This window comes from Rhipicephalus sanguineus, chromosome 10 (assembly GCF_013339695.2).
Source record: "Rhipicephalus sanguineus isolate Rsan-2018 chromosome 10, BIME_Rsan_1.4, whole genome shotgun sequence".
Taxonomy (NCBI): domain Eukaryota; kingdom Metazoa; phylum Arthropoda; class Arachnida; order Ixodida; family Ixodidae; genus Rhipicephalus; species Rhipicephalus sanguineus.
In genome coordinates, this window is record NC_051185.1 from 150,236,710 (window position 1) to 150,253,336 (window position 16,627).

Below are 16,627 nucleotides of genomic sequence, written 5' to 3' on the forward strand. Positions count from 1 at the left end.
AAATTAGATGCTGCTCCAGCAACGTCCTCTTCACAGCTCCCGTACAAGCACCCCCACCCCCCCACCCCCCGATATGCAGGTTTGACGCACTGTAGAAATAAGGCCCAAGCTTTTGCACCTATTCGGTTGTCACGGCTTGTCATGAAAAGCTCACGTGTTGCGACACTGACGCTGTCATATTCGCTGAACCGGACCACTTGCTGTCCACTCGGTTCGATGAATGCGCAACACCGAAAACCACAGCACGCCATAAAGCCAAAACTGTGGTATGGCTTCGTGTTTATGGTTAGAAGGAAAGAAACACAAGCGAACACAGTTTGGCTTCATAGAATGTAAAACTTGTTATCCTGGCAGTTTGTTTTGTTCTGTAATTCAGTTTTTCTGACATATGATCCCTCCTGGATGTATCTTGAATCACGTACCAGTTCGAAGGCCATTTCCTTGACAAGCTTAGTCTGCCTAGAGTTGCCTATGAATATTTGCAGGATCGTCTTAAGATTTGGATTTTTTTTTCAGCCTGTGGAAACTTTTCCTAGTCAACGTGCAGCTGAAGAGCTTGTCCTTTTGTTTGCACCACTTTTAAACAAAGGCCTTGAACATGCCTAGTGTAGCTCCATGCAGCTACATTAGACTCTCGGTGAACGGAAATCACTTAAATGCAACTGCTGCTTGAATAGAACAAGTGCCTCTAACATAATTGGTTTCATACTTGTATTCTGCACCCCTATTCATCCCTCTGTAAACGGAACTCCTGTTAAACAGAATTTATTGTCCTGGTCCCTCCAGGTTCCATTTAATGAGAGTCTACTGGATCTTCGATGTGCAAATTGTCTTTGCTTTCGCCATCAGTGCACAGATACGACGCATGTTGGTCTCAGACGAGTACGCAACAAACCTACGCAAACTCAATAAATTCTGCTTCATCGACATTTTGCAATGGTGATGACACTGCCACTGACTGTATTGGTAGGATATTGTCAATGCCAAGTGCCTGGTTTCACTTAAGTACCCTACTGTAATACTTAAAAATACGAGCGTGTTACTTAAACAGGGACTTCGGAAGACAAGGACTTCTGAAACAGTGAAACAGGGACTTCCGAAGTCACTGTTTAAGTTACGCGCTCATATTTTTAAGTATCATGAATCACCAACTCGCCCAATCAGCCATTTTAACATTCCGACTGTAATGCGTGGGCAATTTTCTAACCCGCATTATAGAGGAAACAAAGGTGCGTTTGAGCGAATACAGTACTTGATCTAAGTGACTTGGGTGGCAGCATTGCACAGATACTTCACGCAATTTTTCTCTTGTACTTGCACCATTTGAAACGAGCGCTGCATGAAATGCCGTTGTTCTTTTTCTGCTCTCTCCGTGACGCAGCTGGTGTGACCAGCGCACGCGAGACGCTGGTGCCAGAGTACGGGGGCGGCTCGGACTCGGACTCAGAGGCGGAGGCAAACGACGAGAGCCACCTGCTGGACTGGACCAAGCTGGCCTGCCTGCTCTGCAAGCGGCAGTTTCCCTCCCGCGAAGTCCTCTCCAAGCATGTCCAGCTCTCGGGACTCCACAAGGTGAGATGGTCGTGTCACGTGCCTCCTTCAATACTGTCTGTGCTCTTCAAAAGGCACACTAAAGTGAAGCAATAAATTAATTTAGACCGGTAAATCATACTCTCAGAAACTCTAGTGCCGGTAATTTCACCGCCAAAGGTTTCTTTAATAGCTGAGAAAAGCAATGTCAAAAGTTTCACTGGGTGTGGTCAGATAAGAATGTCAGTGCATGTCCATGGACCCCCTTTAATTTCACTGAAAAAAAATGTGTATTGCTGTTCCAAGTACCCAGGACAGCAAAACCATTCTTAGTATTGCGAAAAAAAAATGTTGCCTGAGTCAAAAAAACATTCTGAAGTCTCCACTCTGCAGAACCGCATTTTGCGATTTGCGCGAAAATGGGATTTCGACGATGTACTAAAAGATAACTATTCTAGCTGTCAGACTCAAAATTTTTTCTTGGCATACTACGAGTAATATATGTTGGCGAAATGTACTTAGAGTTAGGTGCACGTTAAAGAACCCCAGGTGGTCTAAATTTCTGGAGCCCTCCACTATGGCGTCTCTCATAACCATGATGTGGTTTTGGGACGTTAAACCCCAGATATTATTATTATTGAGTATATAGCATCATTTGTCAAGAGAACAGCGAGTGATTTTTAGCCGACTTTCAGAATTAATTGTAAATTCCAGGCCGCATGCTGTGCTATAATGTTTGGCTCGCAATTTCTTAGGAGCCTCAACTGCCGATCGGCAGCGTTTTCTGACCGTGCTCAAGAAGTGTTGGAGAGCCCCCAGGGGTGAGACAGCTGCGCATATTGCGCATTTTTGATAGGATTCCGTTTTCCTGCACCAAGCTGCTCCAAAAGCATAAAAGTTGCGCCGGACTGCTCCAAAAGTGCCTCAAAGGCAAGAATTTTGATGCCCGCATGAGCTTCAGTCGGGAAAAAGGCTGAGTTTGACAACATGATTTTCTAAGCAGAGCCAGAAATACCAAGAAAATAAGACGTTCACAAAACACCTAGACGCGCGAAGTGTGTTTGTTCTACGCACTTTCTAATGAAGGCTCCCACGGTGCTGCCATAATCTCCGCTGGACTGTTGTAAATATGCGTGACCCCGCAAAAACTTACTGCCGTGCCCCGAGCGTGCTGCTTCTATTTGCTAGGCTGTGTGTTCTGGCGCTACTGTCGCGTAGCGAAAACTACCGAGTGGCATGCGTAGCGGGGTTGACTCTCAGGTTCTTTGTTGCACGTAGCGTGTTCCTCCGTTTGCTGCGGTTTTCGTGTCGACGCTGCTGTGTGTCACCTATGCGCGCATTTGCCGTGGGCGAGTACCTTCTTGCGTCAACACGGTGTCAACTATCTTCCTGCACGCGACGCGTCTTTACGATGTTCTAGCACGTGGGTTCTCAAACTGGGTTCCGCGGGACCCATGGGTTTTTTTAAGGACATCTTACGGTTCTGCGATCGACCAGAATGAATGCAACCCGCTCCCGTTTTACTTCCATTAGCAACTAATTTATTTATTGAGGCCAGCGAATTTGCATTGCATTTGACGAAGCATCGACACCGCATCCGCACATCGGGTGTCTGCGAAAGTGAGAGACCCATGTGGTAGCAGCACTAAGGACTCGTCGTCTAGTGCGCGCCAGAACACTTGCACGATTTGCAGACCCGTGGTGACAGAATGCGTGAATCCCTGGTAATTCATGCTCGTGAGCATTCAAACCTGTTAAATGACATTAACAGGCACCTCGGCACTTTATTCGTAGCTCATGGCGCGTCGGTGATCATGTGGAACAGTTTTCATACACAGTGATTTGCAACTGCTCGTTTTTTTTTAATTAAAACGCACAACAAGCGCTTTCATACACGTAGGATCTAGTAGGCGTCGCTTCATGCCGGCTGTGGGGTATACACGAGCGTGTATCAGTCGATGGCCGTTTCGCTGCGTGTCTGGCAGGCTTCCTTCTTTTTTCGTTTTGCAAAAAAATAAAACTGGCCTCTGTAAGTCCGGTGCTTCATTTACGTGAACACATTGCTTACGCTGCGCGGTGCCTGAAGCATGCAGTGTGTGGTCAGCAGGTGCTTTACGCGAGTCGCGAAGCGATGTGGGGGAATCGCAATTCTGTGTATTACAGTATAACCTCGTTACAACAGATCTGTTTACAACAGACATTCGGATATTACATACCATTTTGCGGCGTTATGCCGACCTCCGTATTAGTCCCATTGATTGAGCTTCGTTTACAACGGATTCTGGTACAACGGACATTCGGATATAATTGACTGAAATTTCGGGCCAGCAAGGTGGTCAGGACTCCTTTTGAGCGGACTTTTCTACCACGGTCATTAACTTCCGACTTCAAACATCGCTTAGCATACTTTCGGGACGGGAGCAGCGCACCGCGCATATCGACGTACCGATTTAAGAACGAAGGCCGCCGATCCCCGGTCTGTCAATGATCAGCTATGCCTAGCTGTAGCGACAAAAAAAAAAAAAAAAAAAACGGCGCGCAGCGTGCTTGGTGTTGCGTTTGGGACGCTGACACGCGAAATTGCGAGCCGCTGCCACCGCTTCTCCTCGCGATCGCTGCGCGGCGAGCTTGGCCGGGGGGTCCGCTGCCGATGCGCAAAATGCCCATCCGCGGTTCTGAGGACCCAGCGGGAAATGCGATTCGTTGCTTGAGACGAAGGACATTACGGCTTCTTCGCTTTCGCATGTCCGCTAGCGCGATGTTCTTGCCCGCAAAGTTCGGATTTGGCTCGTACATCGGCACCGTGAACGAAGTTAGGCCTAACCACGACATCTAGTAGAAAGCTCGGTTGCGATGTGCGTGGCCGCGGTGCCCGATGTTTCAAAGTACATCATGCTCGATTGCGAGTACAAGGAGTTGTCCCGCGGTTGTCTTCGTCATGAGCTTCGAAGTGCTGATAAGAACCACCTCGAACAGCGGGTCCAACAAGTCAATGCTATTAGTCGCACGTTTGCGATGTTCGCGACGAGTGCGGCGCGCTATCGTAATCTGATGATTGAGCTTCCGCTTGCAGCTGCCCAACTAAAGCGTTCCAAATTATCGTCGACCCATAAACACAGAACGAGTGCGAACGCGTCACTAAATAGCGCAATTTTCGACAGCCACGACCTCGCGACGCACAAGCAGCAGACGACGATCCCGAAGCGAGCATTAACACGTTTTGGCTGCTTCTGCGGTAATACCGCAGAAGCAGCCAAAACGTGTTTTTTGTACGCTTGTTACTGAATGGAGGAGCCAGCTGAAATGGAGAACTTGAACGCGGAGAAATGCTCTTTACGACGAGCCCAAAATTGTGGCGCCCAGTTGCGCCGTTGCCAAGCTATAATTTTGAAAAACGCTTTTTTTTATATTTCCGCAATTTTCGCCAAGTCGGCAGACGCAAAACAAATTTTTTATAGCACTTCTACGTAGTTTTCATTGAAGATATTTTGGAATCAGATAGAAATGGGCTACAGAAACTGAAAATGCGATTTTCCAAAAATGGCATTTTTTTTTTTGGTCCCCCGTTAAAAATAAGACCATGTTTGTGACTCGTAATTCTCTCCGGTTATAACAGACCCATTCAGTGTTTACATGAAAGTCTGTTGTAACAGTACTTGGATTTTACATACTCCCTTTACAACAGACCAAAATCCTCTTCACTATGAAGGTCTGTTGTAATGAGGTTATACTGTATTGGGAGCTCTACATTAACGGCGATGCCCTTCGATATTACAGAAAAGAGAACAGGCCAACGCGGGCAGTACCAATACTGTGGTTGTGCGTGTCGAGAGGCGTTCTCTCCCCCCCTCCAGTTTTTTATTGTCTTCATGCTCAAGGAAAAAGTTAGGGGTTCTGCAGCACTCTGAAAAAGCCATTGGAATTCCCCAAGGCCAGAACATTTGAGAACCCCTGCTCTAGCAGTTTTGCACGAGAAGGCGGCAGTGGACTGATGCGAAGTGCGTTTCTGTCGTCCCCCCAATAAAAGCGCACAGTACGCTTGCGGCGGCGCTACTCTTGCAGTACCATACGCATGTGTTTGACGAGATAGTCAGTGCGGCAGGGCTTCTTGGCACCCGCTCTGCAATCTTGTAAGTGGTCCCGCACGATGTGGCAGCGAACAGCGGTGCAGTGCACTTTTGTTGTCGTCTGTTAAAAGCGTGCAGTACACTTGACTTCCATGGGCTCAACGAAATGTCCTGAAACTGGTCATGTCATGTCTCTGGCTCCCTCAGAAAACAATGTACTTCATTTTTACCGATTACAAACCACATAGGCGCTATCAGACATCGTCAGAATATATGACGTCGCAGCGACTAGTGCAGGAACTTCAAGGTGGCATCACCACCTGCATTTTCTTTTTGCGTGTTTTCTCGCTTACCAAGCTTGATCTCGCAGCAAGCGTCATGTTTTGTGTATCGTGAAAAAGTAATTTAGTAATACAAGAAAAATCATTTTTCTATTTAGTGTCCCTTTAGTGCACAAATCTGGTGAGGTGCATTCATAGGCTGGTGACAAGGTGGTGATGGATTCCTTGCCTGTGTGCCCTCCGCTAATGTCCCTGCTGTTTTTTTCTGATTGCAGCAAAACCTGGAAGCCCTGCGATTGTCGAAAGGCTCTGGTGGTGCAGAGGGTCAGGTACGTCTTCTGCATGTCTTTGCTTCTCACTGGGGCCGTATTCTGAGACATTCGCTTTTGGAGATATCGGCATAATACCGCTTCCGATGCTTGCGATTGACCAGTTGGGGAAATACAGGCAAATAAGTAGCCACCTCAATCATTGGGCATGCAAGGGTCTACGTCTTGCAGTGCTACTCAGCTGCTCAAAGTAACCGTCCCGTAATACAAACCCCATTTCGTATTGCTCTATAGGTTATGTTAAAAAGTTCGGATAGTGCCTTATGCAGTATGTAGGAGCACAGTCATCGACATCGGTTTCCATTACTCTTTACTCTAAGCAGCTGTTGAGAGAGAGGTGCTTGTGGAGTGAAGTGCAAAGAGGCTGTTTATATTGTTCAGCCCTTGCGGGAGCACAGCTCAGAGCCAGAGCTGTTGCCGGCGTATGCAGTGTAGTGAAATGTCTGTTGCAAAAAGGCTGTTGCACTTAGAATCATTAAGTGCCTTCAAGTGGTGCCAGCGGCAGCCTCATTGTCTGTGCTGATGGAATCCATGATAGAGGGCCTGATTGGCTTCGGATTGGTTTTGTAGCATCAAGCCACAGGGACATGTGTGCATACTTCTAAGAAAGGAAGCTTCATATTCTTCCAAGACCAGGACAAATTTTTCATGAACTATATACCTTTACGTTCCGGGAAATTTGCAGGGATTTTCTTTGTAGCTTCACACTAAAAATGTGGGGATGATAAGTTCTCTCTTTCACATTTGAGAGAGGAATGTGAAACAGTGACTGTTGCAATGAAGCCCTCAGTCACTTGGCTGTCGGAGCGCAGCCAATCATAGAAGCTCAGTGCATAGATTGACTCTGGGAACTTTAGTCTATTGGCAGTAACAGAATCACAATGGTCCCAACATATACGCACCAGGAAACATTTGTGTACGCTGAAATGCTTTGACCAGCCTTCTTTGTGGACCACTCGTGGAATGAGTTTGCTTTATGTTCTGGCAAACTCTATTATTACGAAGTTTCAGTTATTGAGACTCTTAGCCAATCCCGACTGAGTCTGAATTTTTCATTGCTCTTTGCGTACTGAAAAGTAGATATCAGTTCATTGTGGCTAATCAAGCAGCATCAACATCTGATGGACAATGCAATGACAAGCCGATAGGTTTGTTTCCACGACACTTTACATTTGTGCTGTGTGCATAATGTTATTCGCCATCAGCTAGCCCTATCAATTGCATAGTCTAAGCTTAGGGCCACTCAGGACAAGTGCTCGCTGTCAAGAATTGTGATTATAGTCTTATTTTTTGTGGTACTGTTTTGGCCTGTCATCGATCAATCAACAGTGCAAACTGGTAAATATTGCTGGGTGCGCAGAGATGAAGGTCAAAGTGCCATGTTGTTGTAGGCATACCGGGACAGAGCCCGAGAGCGGCGGTTAAAGTACGGACAACCCGAACCTCCGGCAGCTGGCACCATGCGGGACAAAACAGCCAGGCCAGCGCCAGCCATTCAGTGAGTGTTTGTTCTGATGCGTTTGCATTAGGAGGCATGCTATTGCAAAAAGCGTGTTATCTTTGTGAAATCGCTTGTACTTACTCTGACGTAAGTTGTCTAACTCAGGGTATTCAGAAGTAATTAAATGTAATGGTAATGCATATCTCTCACATTTATAACTAAATTGCCACTAAAATTATTTTCAGGTGTCTTTGTGTCTCGTGTGAGGCTGTGCATAGAGTAGGGTCCTGTGAGTAGTGAACTGATGTGAAGCGCATCAAATAAACAAAGATGACGCAAAATAAGTGTCAAACCAATACTAGTGGTGGCACCAATAGTTCCCAGATACATTAATGGTTTCCACATATGACACACAGTTCCAGGTTTGATGTTCGATGTTGCCGTAGATTTTCCTATGTAATGACGTTAAAGCACTGTTGTGTTTGAAAATAGTTCAAGATAAAATATAATTTGATTGGGCCAAGTTCAATGTAATAGTAGGGTTTTAATGTATATTTTCAAGGACAAAAATGTAAGTTGAAATTCTGGATGTTGCCAGCATTCGCACTTGTTTTTAAGTGCAGAATATTCTGAAATCGCTTCTAACTATTTCCTAGGCAAAGCATCGCGTTGCAAGTTCAGATGTTACGCGGTTAGCAGTTGTATTCATCGGTTTATTTGCTCATAATCTCGTGTGCCTGTTCTCATTAGGAGCTACGAGGAGCCTACAAAGCAAGGCATTGGGGAGGACAACATCGGCAACAAAATGCTTAAGGCTATGGGCTGGTCTGAGGGACAGGGGCTCGGAAAGACCAACGCTGGCACCACTAACATTGTCGAGGTACGTTGCCGCCGTGTTGCTTTTGTCAGTCGCGATGGTGCGTTTACTGAGGGCGTTATTGATGCGGCAAAACCTGCTCGTTGTTGCCTGATAACGTACGTTTATCGCGATGAAGATTAGCGCATGTGCAATGAGACTTCTGCGAGAAAATGTCACTCTTGCCTTCTGTTTGATCACTGAAATATCTGACTGCCGAACATTTTCAGGTGTGCTGAGTCTTCAGATAAGTTTAAGATGTTAATCGAGCCAGGAGGTCAGTTGAATGGGGATTCCCTGAATCTATTGGCTACTGAGCCAAGATACTGTGACAATTTAGGTGATCACATACTTTTTGTATTTAGGTTATCACATACTTTGTACAGGAAAGAGAAAGCAAAATGGCGCCTTGTGGTGTTTCCTTTTGCACGGTGTAATCATCCCCTTGAGTGCCTGATCTAGCTATTTATTGCATGGGGCCGTGCAAGACTCTACCTAGGGCCATAAGAGCTTGCAAATTTGAAATTTGAGTTCGTGCTTTGTTATGAAACAGATGAAAGAAACCAGTGACAAAAAAAACAAGGCAGCAAGCAGAAACATAAAGCCAGCCAGCACACTGGTAAAAACTACCTGAGAACTGTGTGTCATATGTGGAAGCCATTTAAGTGTCCGAGAACTATTGGTAACACCACCACTATTGGTTTGATATTGATATTAGTTTCTTCTTCGCTCAATTGATATTCGTAGGCTTGTGCGAGTAGTAAATTTTAGGTTCAAAGCGAATTCAAAGCGAATAGTGATTTGGTCGAATAATTTCGAATTGAATTCAAATAGTATATATCACATATTATAAAAAAAACTAGCATATTTGTCATTACCCAACTAACCTGCACAATACTTTTAAAATTGAAACAAGGCAGGTGCATATGTCATTCTTTTTTATTCAAAGGGAAGCGGAAGCAACTTTGAATGGTAGCAGGACTTGACTTTCAGTAGAATGCAAGTGATAACCTGTAAAATATGTTACATTTTAAACTTTAATTAGAGCATATAAGCCGGTATAACGAGCTTCTAAACTTAAAACAATGGTCAATTAACCTTTTAAGTGGGGCTTCGCAGCATTGCGGATTTTCCCCAGATAGGTGTTCATTCATTTCGAATACTTCGAAATTTAGAATAACTTAAATTCGTATTGAAGTGAATTCGAATACTGTAATATGCATTTGAATATTCGAACTGCTGGAATATTCGCACAAGCCTAATATTCAGTACTCACAAGGCCCTACCTTATGTATGTGTCCCACACGTAACAACTGTGCCTGAAAGAAAAATATTTTCAGTGGCGATTTGGTGATAACTGTGAGGAAATGTGCTACCATCACTTTTAATAAGATTACAGTAGCCTCTCAGTAAACGGAAATCTGTTAAACGGAACTGCTGCTTAAATGGAACAAGTGCTTCTTACAATATTGGTTTCGCTCTTGTATTCTGCACCCTTGGTCACCTCTCAATAAACGGAACTCCTGTTAAACGGAACATATTTTCCTGGTCCCTTCAGGTTCCGTTTAATGAGAGTCTACTGTACTTTGACAACCGACAGTTAGCCAACATAAGCAAGAGTAAGTACAATTAAGTTCACACATACAATAAGCTTCTTGCAGTGGTGTGCCTCCTAATGCAAATGCATTAGAATAGATGCTCGCTGAACAGCTGGCATTGTCCTGGCCATCTTACACTGCATGGTGCCGCCAGAGGTTCTAGCTGATCGTACCTCAATTGCCGCTTTCACTCTCTGTCTTGGTACACCTGCAACAACATGGCACTTCAACATCCCTTCACAACCAATATTGGTTAGTAGTTTGCCGTGGTTAATCAAAAGACAACAGCCCATGAGACCAGGACCACACAAAACAGGACATATCACAATTCTTGGCTGTGACCGCTCTTTTCGCGTGGTCCTGTGCTCTGTATGTGTTACTGATTGGGCAAGTTGGTGTTGAATTGTGATGTGTGCAAAGTGCAAACGTAAAAGACAGCCGCAACAACAAATTTTTTGGCTTGTCGTTGCTTTGTCTGGCAACAGGGTGTCTAACGACTGGGAAAACTGAGAATTCTCAGGGATTTTGGATAGTCTGGAAATACTCCAGGAAAACTTGGGGAAATTGTGCTCCCATCAGGGAAAATCCACAGTAAATTTATTGGAAGGGAACGAAAGTCGTGGTAATGCTGGCTCAAGATTTGGGCAACGCATTTTTTTTTTGGCCACTGCGGCTGCGGGGAAAGGGCGCACCTCGCCTTCGGAGCGGTGGAGGTGGAGAGAATCCGGCTAATGCGTGGCATGTCGGAACCATGAACCACGGCACATCGTATCGCGCAGTGTTGTCAGGGTGTTCTGTGACTACGCGGTGTAGTTCTGTATTCTTTGTCGCACGCTGTGCGTTAGCGCCTGATATGGTGCTTTTGTTATCGGCGCGTGTCCAGTAACAAGCATGATTAGTTGTAGAGCAGTAGTTGGTAGCAGTAGAGTTATCTTGCAAGTGACCGCGGTTGACAAGGCTGGTATCTTGCAAGCCATCTTGATTGGCGAGAAAAAAGACAACGCTTGTTGGCAGTTACCGGAGAGCTCACTCGCTGTGATCCCGAGCTTCAAAGATGCTGTTTAGGACTCTGTGAAGAATAGAATAAATTGCCAGGCGAGAGCGAGCGTCACTAACAGGCCCATTTACAGCAAGTGAAAGCTTTTTTTCTCTCTCTCTCTTTTCTTTTTTTGTGAGGGCACTGCTGAAACAAGTTTTAGACAGCTGACCGATATTTTTTGGGGCTGCAGCTCGCAATTACCAGCCACACAACTGCTTATGTGGATGTTTTGCTACAAAGCCGAATTACAAGACTTTCCAGAGCCAATGCATAGCGGCGACCAAAATAGGCGACACCGGCACGGGTTCTGCTTGCTCGATTCGGCGCGCGATGTCGGAAAACAGAAACGTGGCCACCATAATCGGATGTGCCGTGATTCAGGCTGTTGCCGTGCTTTCATGCTATCATAGCTTGCTGCTATTTTGCTTTTCTTTTTGCGATAGCAATTATACAGACACTCCAGGCGAATTTTTCGCCTTTGCCATGATCTTCCATATCAAGTCCCAATCGCGATTACATCACCCCGCGCATCGTATACTCTCTGTGGGAGTGAAAGCACGCGAGTGCTGCTGACGAATGGGGCTCAAGCAGAGATGAAACGAGCCGACAGCCTCTTTCATGCGATGGGCACATGGAGATAGGAGCCGGAGGGTTGGGGGCGGGGGGGGTGGTATGCATGAGTACGACAGGAAGTGCGTAATTTGTACCACCAGGTGTGGTCGCATGTGCCGTGCTGGGGGATCAGCAGACGGCTCATACCTTTGTAGGTGTTGTGCTCTAATTGCAAAACTTCCGTTGAAGCCACAACAGTGCTGGATCCAGAGGGGGGAGGAGCAGTAGGGGCGACACCCCCCCCCCCTGAGTCTGTGTCATTCCGCGCCCCCTACCTTCATTGCCTGTCGTCCACCTCGTTTGTCAGGCTGCCTGTTGAGTTTGCCCCCTTTGTCAGGTTGCTTTACCTACCACTGCCCAAAAGGCTAAGGAGAATCTTGTTCCCGCTCTGTACCTCTCTCCTCATCGCTCCACCCTTTCCTGCTTCCGTGCGCACATTTCCAACGAAGGCTTCTTAGGCGCCTCCATAATTCCCTCTGGGGTGTTGTAAATATGCGTGACCCCCCTAAAGTGCACTGTTGAGGTGGTGGTGTCAGCCTTTGTACTCCCCCCATGCCCGATTGGATGAAGGAACCCCTCCCCCTCTTTTTCGATATAACGAAGTAAATTGCCACTGTTTCCAACTTCGCTCTATTGAGGTTTAACTGTACCTTGTACTCTTCAAATGGGATTAAGTCATTTTTATTTTTTAACGTGCATACTAGACAGTGACATCATCGAGTGACATGGTGTCTATCCATCTTGACATAAAACAAAGCTCTGCTTCACTCAGGGTATTTTCGCAGAAGCACTCAGGGAAAACCTGGAAAACTCAGGCAAATTAGAAATGTCAACTTCGTAGACACCCTGGGCAATCATTGACGATACTTGCACTGGCCAATTAGCCACAACTGAAAACTTTCTTTAAGAAGAAAAAAAAACACGTTAGAACAGGCATACAATCAAGAATTCAGGCTCATCGAAAACAAGCAAGAAGTCGTCGCAGTAATCAAAAGTTTGTAACATAGAATTTCTCAGAAAATAAGTTAATTCGTTCTGCAAGTGGTCAACGAACAAAGCTTGTCAAAGCAATCCTTTGTGCACGTGCCATGGGTGGAACCGAGATCACACCTGCCAACTCTTCCGATTTGCACAGGAGATTCCCAAATTTTGAGCAATTCTTGTATTGTATGGCCACGGCCTTAAATCCCCCGAAAAACAGCACTAGCACCACTGTGAAAAGAAGATAATAACAACTAAGAGCATCAGTTTCAAAATTTTCTGATCACATGCGGAATGCTTAATTAAGGGGAGACGCGGGTCGAAAAGTCGCGGTTTCCCGAAAAAAATTTGTTTTTTGTTTTTTTCGGCTGTATTGGCATCCTTGGACTATAATCTTTTATTTCTGAAAATATCAAGCTCAAATTCGCACGAGAAATTATCTAAAAAGGCTTCCAAGTGAGCAGCGGTGACGCGAGAAATGCGCAAAAGTTGCGAAAAATGGTGTAGTTTGCGTCCTTCTGTTGCGAAAATGACGCGGTGCCTGCCATTTGCAATCCTGCCCGCATGCAGCGAAAAGCTGTCTTCTCCACAATCCACCAGGGGTTAGTCTCGTATCTTCACGCAAAATAAAGAAAAAACGAGAAAAACAACGCGTATGTCGAGCGTTTTGAATTTCGTGGCATGCAGCGCGAGGCTGCCATTGGACGGCGGCGCGCTCCACCCCTTTCTCCCTCCTATCTCTCCGGCAAAAGAACGAAGCCTCAAACGCCGCGACCGAGTTGTTCTGCGTTTCTTCTGTATTTTAGTGCCATGGCAAGCCCTAAAAAGTGCAGTTCTGATGTTAGAAAGTTCAGGACTCGCCACAAGTATAGAGGGAAACGGCGTCGGACGCTTCCCAAAGCGATAGCGATGGACGATGCCATCGACGCTCCGATATCGGATAGGCCCAACGCCGACACCGAACCCCGCGACAGTGGTTGTGGAATTGACGCTGCTGTGGAATTTATCAGTGCATCCCAAAAGAAGATTGGATTCTTTCAGAGTGAGCCTAGACCGGTAGGTGCTCCTACTGTCAACACGATGCTTTGCGAAATCGGTGCGCTCACGGCACTTGTGGCGGGTTCGGCATGCCCAACTTGCCGTGAACGGAAGCTCAGCGTCCGAGAGGCGGCTGGAAAACGCAAAGGACTTTTGGCGTTCCTCGAACTGTGTTGTGAAAATTCCGATTGTCCCGAGTCTACGCTTTCGTCCACGCACACGTCGAGGGGATTGTGGCCCAATTTGATGTAAATAGTGATTTTTCTGATAAATTCCAACTTCTCAAACTTTCAAACTTGTTTTTCTCATTTTCATTTTTTTCGACAATTTCACGTTTTGCGGGCAGCTTTTTATAAACTTATATTTATTGTATAGTAACGAAACTTGGCACACGTATTCTTCAAGGCATGTAGAATGCAAATATCTACTTGAAATTGCAAATATCTATCAGCATTAGTTGTGAAAATATTCGGTTACAGTTTCAAAGGAAATGGAAATAATCAGTTACAAAGTACAATTTTTTTTTTCTTAGTTCCATTATCACTGCGGAATATCTGGATAGATATTAGCACTCTACAGTCTACAAAGAGTCAAATAACATTCAACACAATGATTTTACTGAAAGTTTAGTACATAAAAGAGTTCCCGCAAAAAGTGTAACATTTTGCCATTGTGTATGGCATAACTCAACAACTGTAGCAGCTACATGGAAAGTAATCACATATTTGAAATCTGCATGAAAAACTATACATATAACAGAATTTTCAAGTCTCTATTACAAAAAATTTAAAAAAAGTTGTTTCGAGGAGCGTCTCCCCTTAAGTCACTTTCACCACAGTACACTGTTGTCATGCGGAAAAGCACATTAGAGGGGCACTGACACAAAATTTTGTGGCCAAGATAGCCTGCGGGATCGATTCCCGGGAACGTGCGTATATCATCTGCAAAATATCAACAGCGAACAAAGGTATTTTACGTGAATTTTGAAGTTGGCGCGCGCGATCGAGCACCACCCCCTCTAAAGTTACCCACGGTGACCCCCTTACTTCCCTCACGTCACCACGCTGCAGTCAGTACAACAAGTTATGATGACGTCACAGCCGCCATTTTTCGTTTTGCCGCGTTTGCTCCAGCAGACTGCTATGCTGTGGCTGCTTGCGAGTCTATGGCCGCGGCGCACGCGTTGGAAGTATTTTGTGTGGCGACACTGCTGTCCTGTTTCCTGTTCAAACGGACTTCTGATGCGTACCGTGCAAAACTGCATCACAGTTCTGCGTGCTGACGTGGTCGAGCGTTGCACACCCTAGGTGGTGATAGTTGCACCCGGCAGCTTGTCGTTTTTCGAGCTTTCTCAAACCGAAACTGAGACTGGTCGGTAATGAGGAGCCTATAATTAATTATCTGTTGCACACGACAGCAAACGATGCACTGTGTTATGGCTAAAACGCCACAAGCAACACATTGCAGCAAAAAAACACGAGGCCAAAATTTTTGTGTCAGTGCACCTTTAAGATTGGCAAGGGGCTACGAGCTGTCACAGGACACAGCAGATTCTGTCCCGTAGTTATGAAGATACGGTGCATGCGCCGTATAATTACGAGTACCAGTATGATCGCTGATATCTGCAAAATTTACTGACAATTTACATCGCTGTGGCCGTGGGGAATGGTGATATGTACACAAGTGTTCTTCTTTCGTATGTTTGTCCTGCTTTATGAATCTCCTGAATTTCAAGGTCACCAGGTTGGCAGGTATGTGATATAATGTGTTAGGCTGTCCTGGGGGCATGCAAAATCCAATTTAGGAGCAGGAAAAGAATTTACCTTCCATGCAGTTTCATGCTGAGCCTGCTGAATTGTCTTGCTTTGCAGGTTCAGCGAAGGGTGGCCAGTGCAGGACTGGGAGTCAGAGGAGCCACGTATGGAGCGACGGCCGCCAACACTTACAAGGAATCGGTGAAGAAGGCCATGGCTGCACGGTACAACGAGCTGAGCTAATCGGTTGTGCCAGGCATTTGTGTATTATATGTGTATGTAGAAACGGGGTCCACACATTGGGGACCCTTTGTGCCAATAAAGCATGGGGTCCAAAACATGCTTGTCCATCATTCCTTGCTCGCACACATCATGTTCCGGTGAAGGAAAAGTTGCGAGATAAAGTGCATATGTCACAGTGTTCGACTGAAAATAAGCAAATGGCCAGGTAGCAGAAAACAAAAAGGTTGTATTTGCTCCAACTCTTTGATTAAAATACTACAAAACGTTGTAGGTGTACTACAACTATATTTTAACTTCACATTTTACAGTGACGCTCTATATGGCTAGCGTTCCATGTATTTTTGCATCTGTGCATTTGTACATCATCAAGTGCACCTCTCGAAAAAGGAGAGACGGGGCGCACATTCGCAAGTGGAAAAAACCCAGATACACTCAACAAGAGCGCATATGAATCGGAACACATTTGTAGGCGGCACACTTATCAGACCTCATCTGGCAAGTAGTATGTTCCAGGGGCCTCGTGTGAGTCTGACTTCTGGAGAGCAACGTGCCTGTGATGGCTGACGTGAGGGAGCGGCAGCGTCAATGCCAACTGTGGCAATGTGTGGCAAACACCAATGAAGGTCATGCAAGAAACAGCACGCGTATGCGACAGGCCACATGGGATGACATAGACGCAGAGGCGAGGCGCCCTCAAGACACTGCTTCATGTTGGTGTCTCGGGCACCCAGGGAAGATGGCTTTATATTTTTTTGCTTTGCTCCTCTGATTTGACAAATGCGAAACTGTTTTGAAGGTAGAGAGGTGGGCTAGTTGGAAACAATGCATGTTTGTAAAAATCAGCCCAATCAGGATGGA

At 45.7% G+C, this 16,627-nt stretch overlaps 1 protein-coding gene across 1 annotated transcript in view; it reads left to right on the plus strand.

Moving 5' to 3' along the window:
- The window catches only part of LOC119372587 (RNA-binding protein 5), a gene marked incomplete at its 5' end in the record, with an annotated part of 109,378 nt that extends 93,561 nt beyond the window's left edge, over positions 1-15,817 (plus strand). The window contains 5 exon segments of the mRNA XM_037643062.2: positions 1,382-1,572; positions 6,154-6,207; positions 7,599-7,705; positions 8,399-8,528; positions 15,644-15,817. Coding sequence (XP_037498990.1) covers positions 1,382-1,572; positions 6,154-6,207; positions 7,599-7,705; positions 8,399-8,528; positions 15,644-15,769 — 608 coding nt within the window.
- Positions 15,818-16,627: the final 810 nt, after the last annotated feature.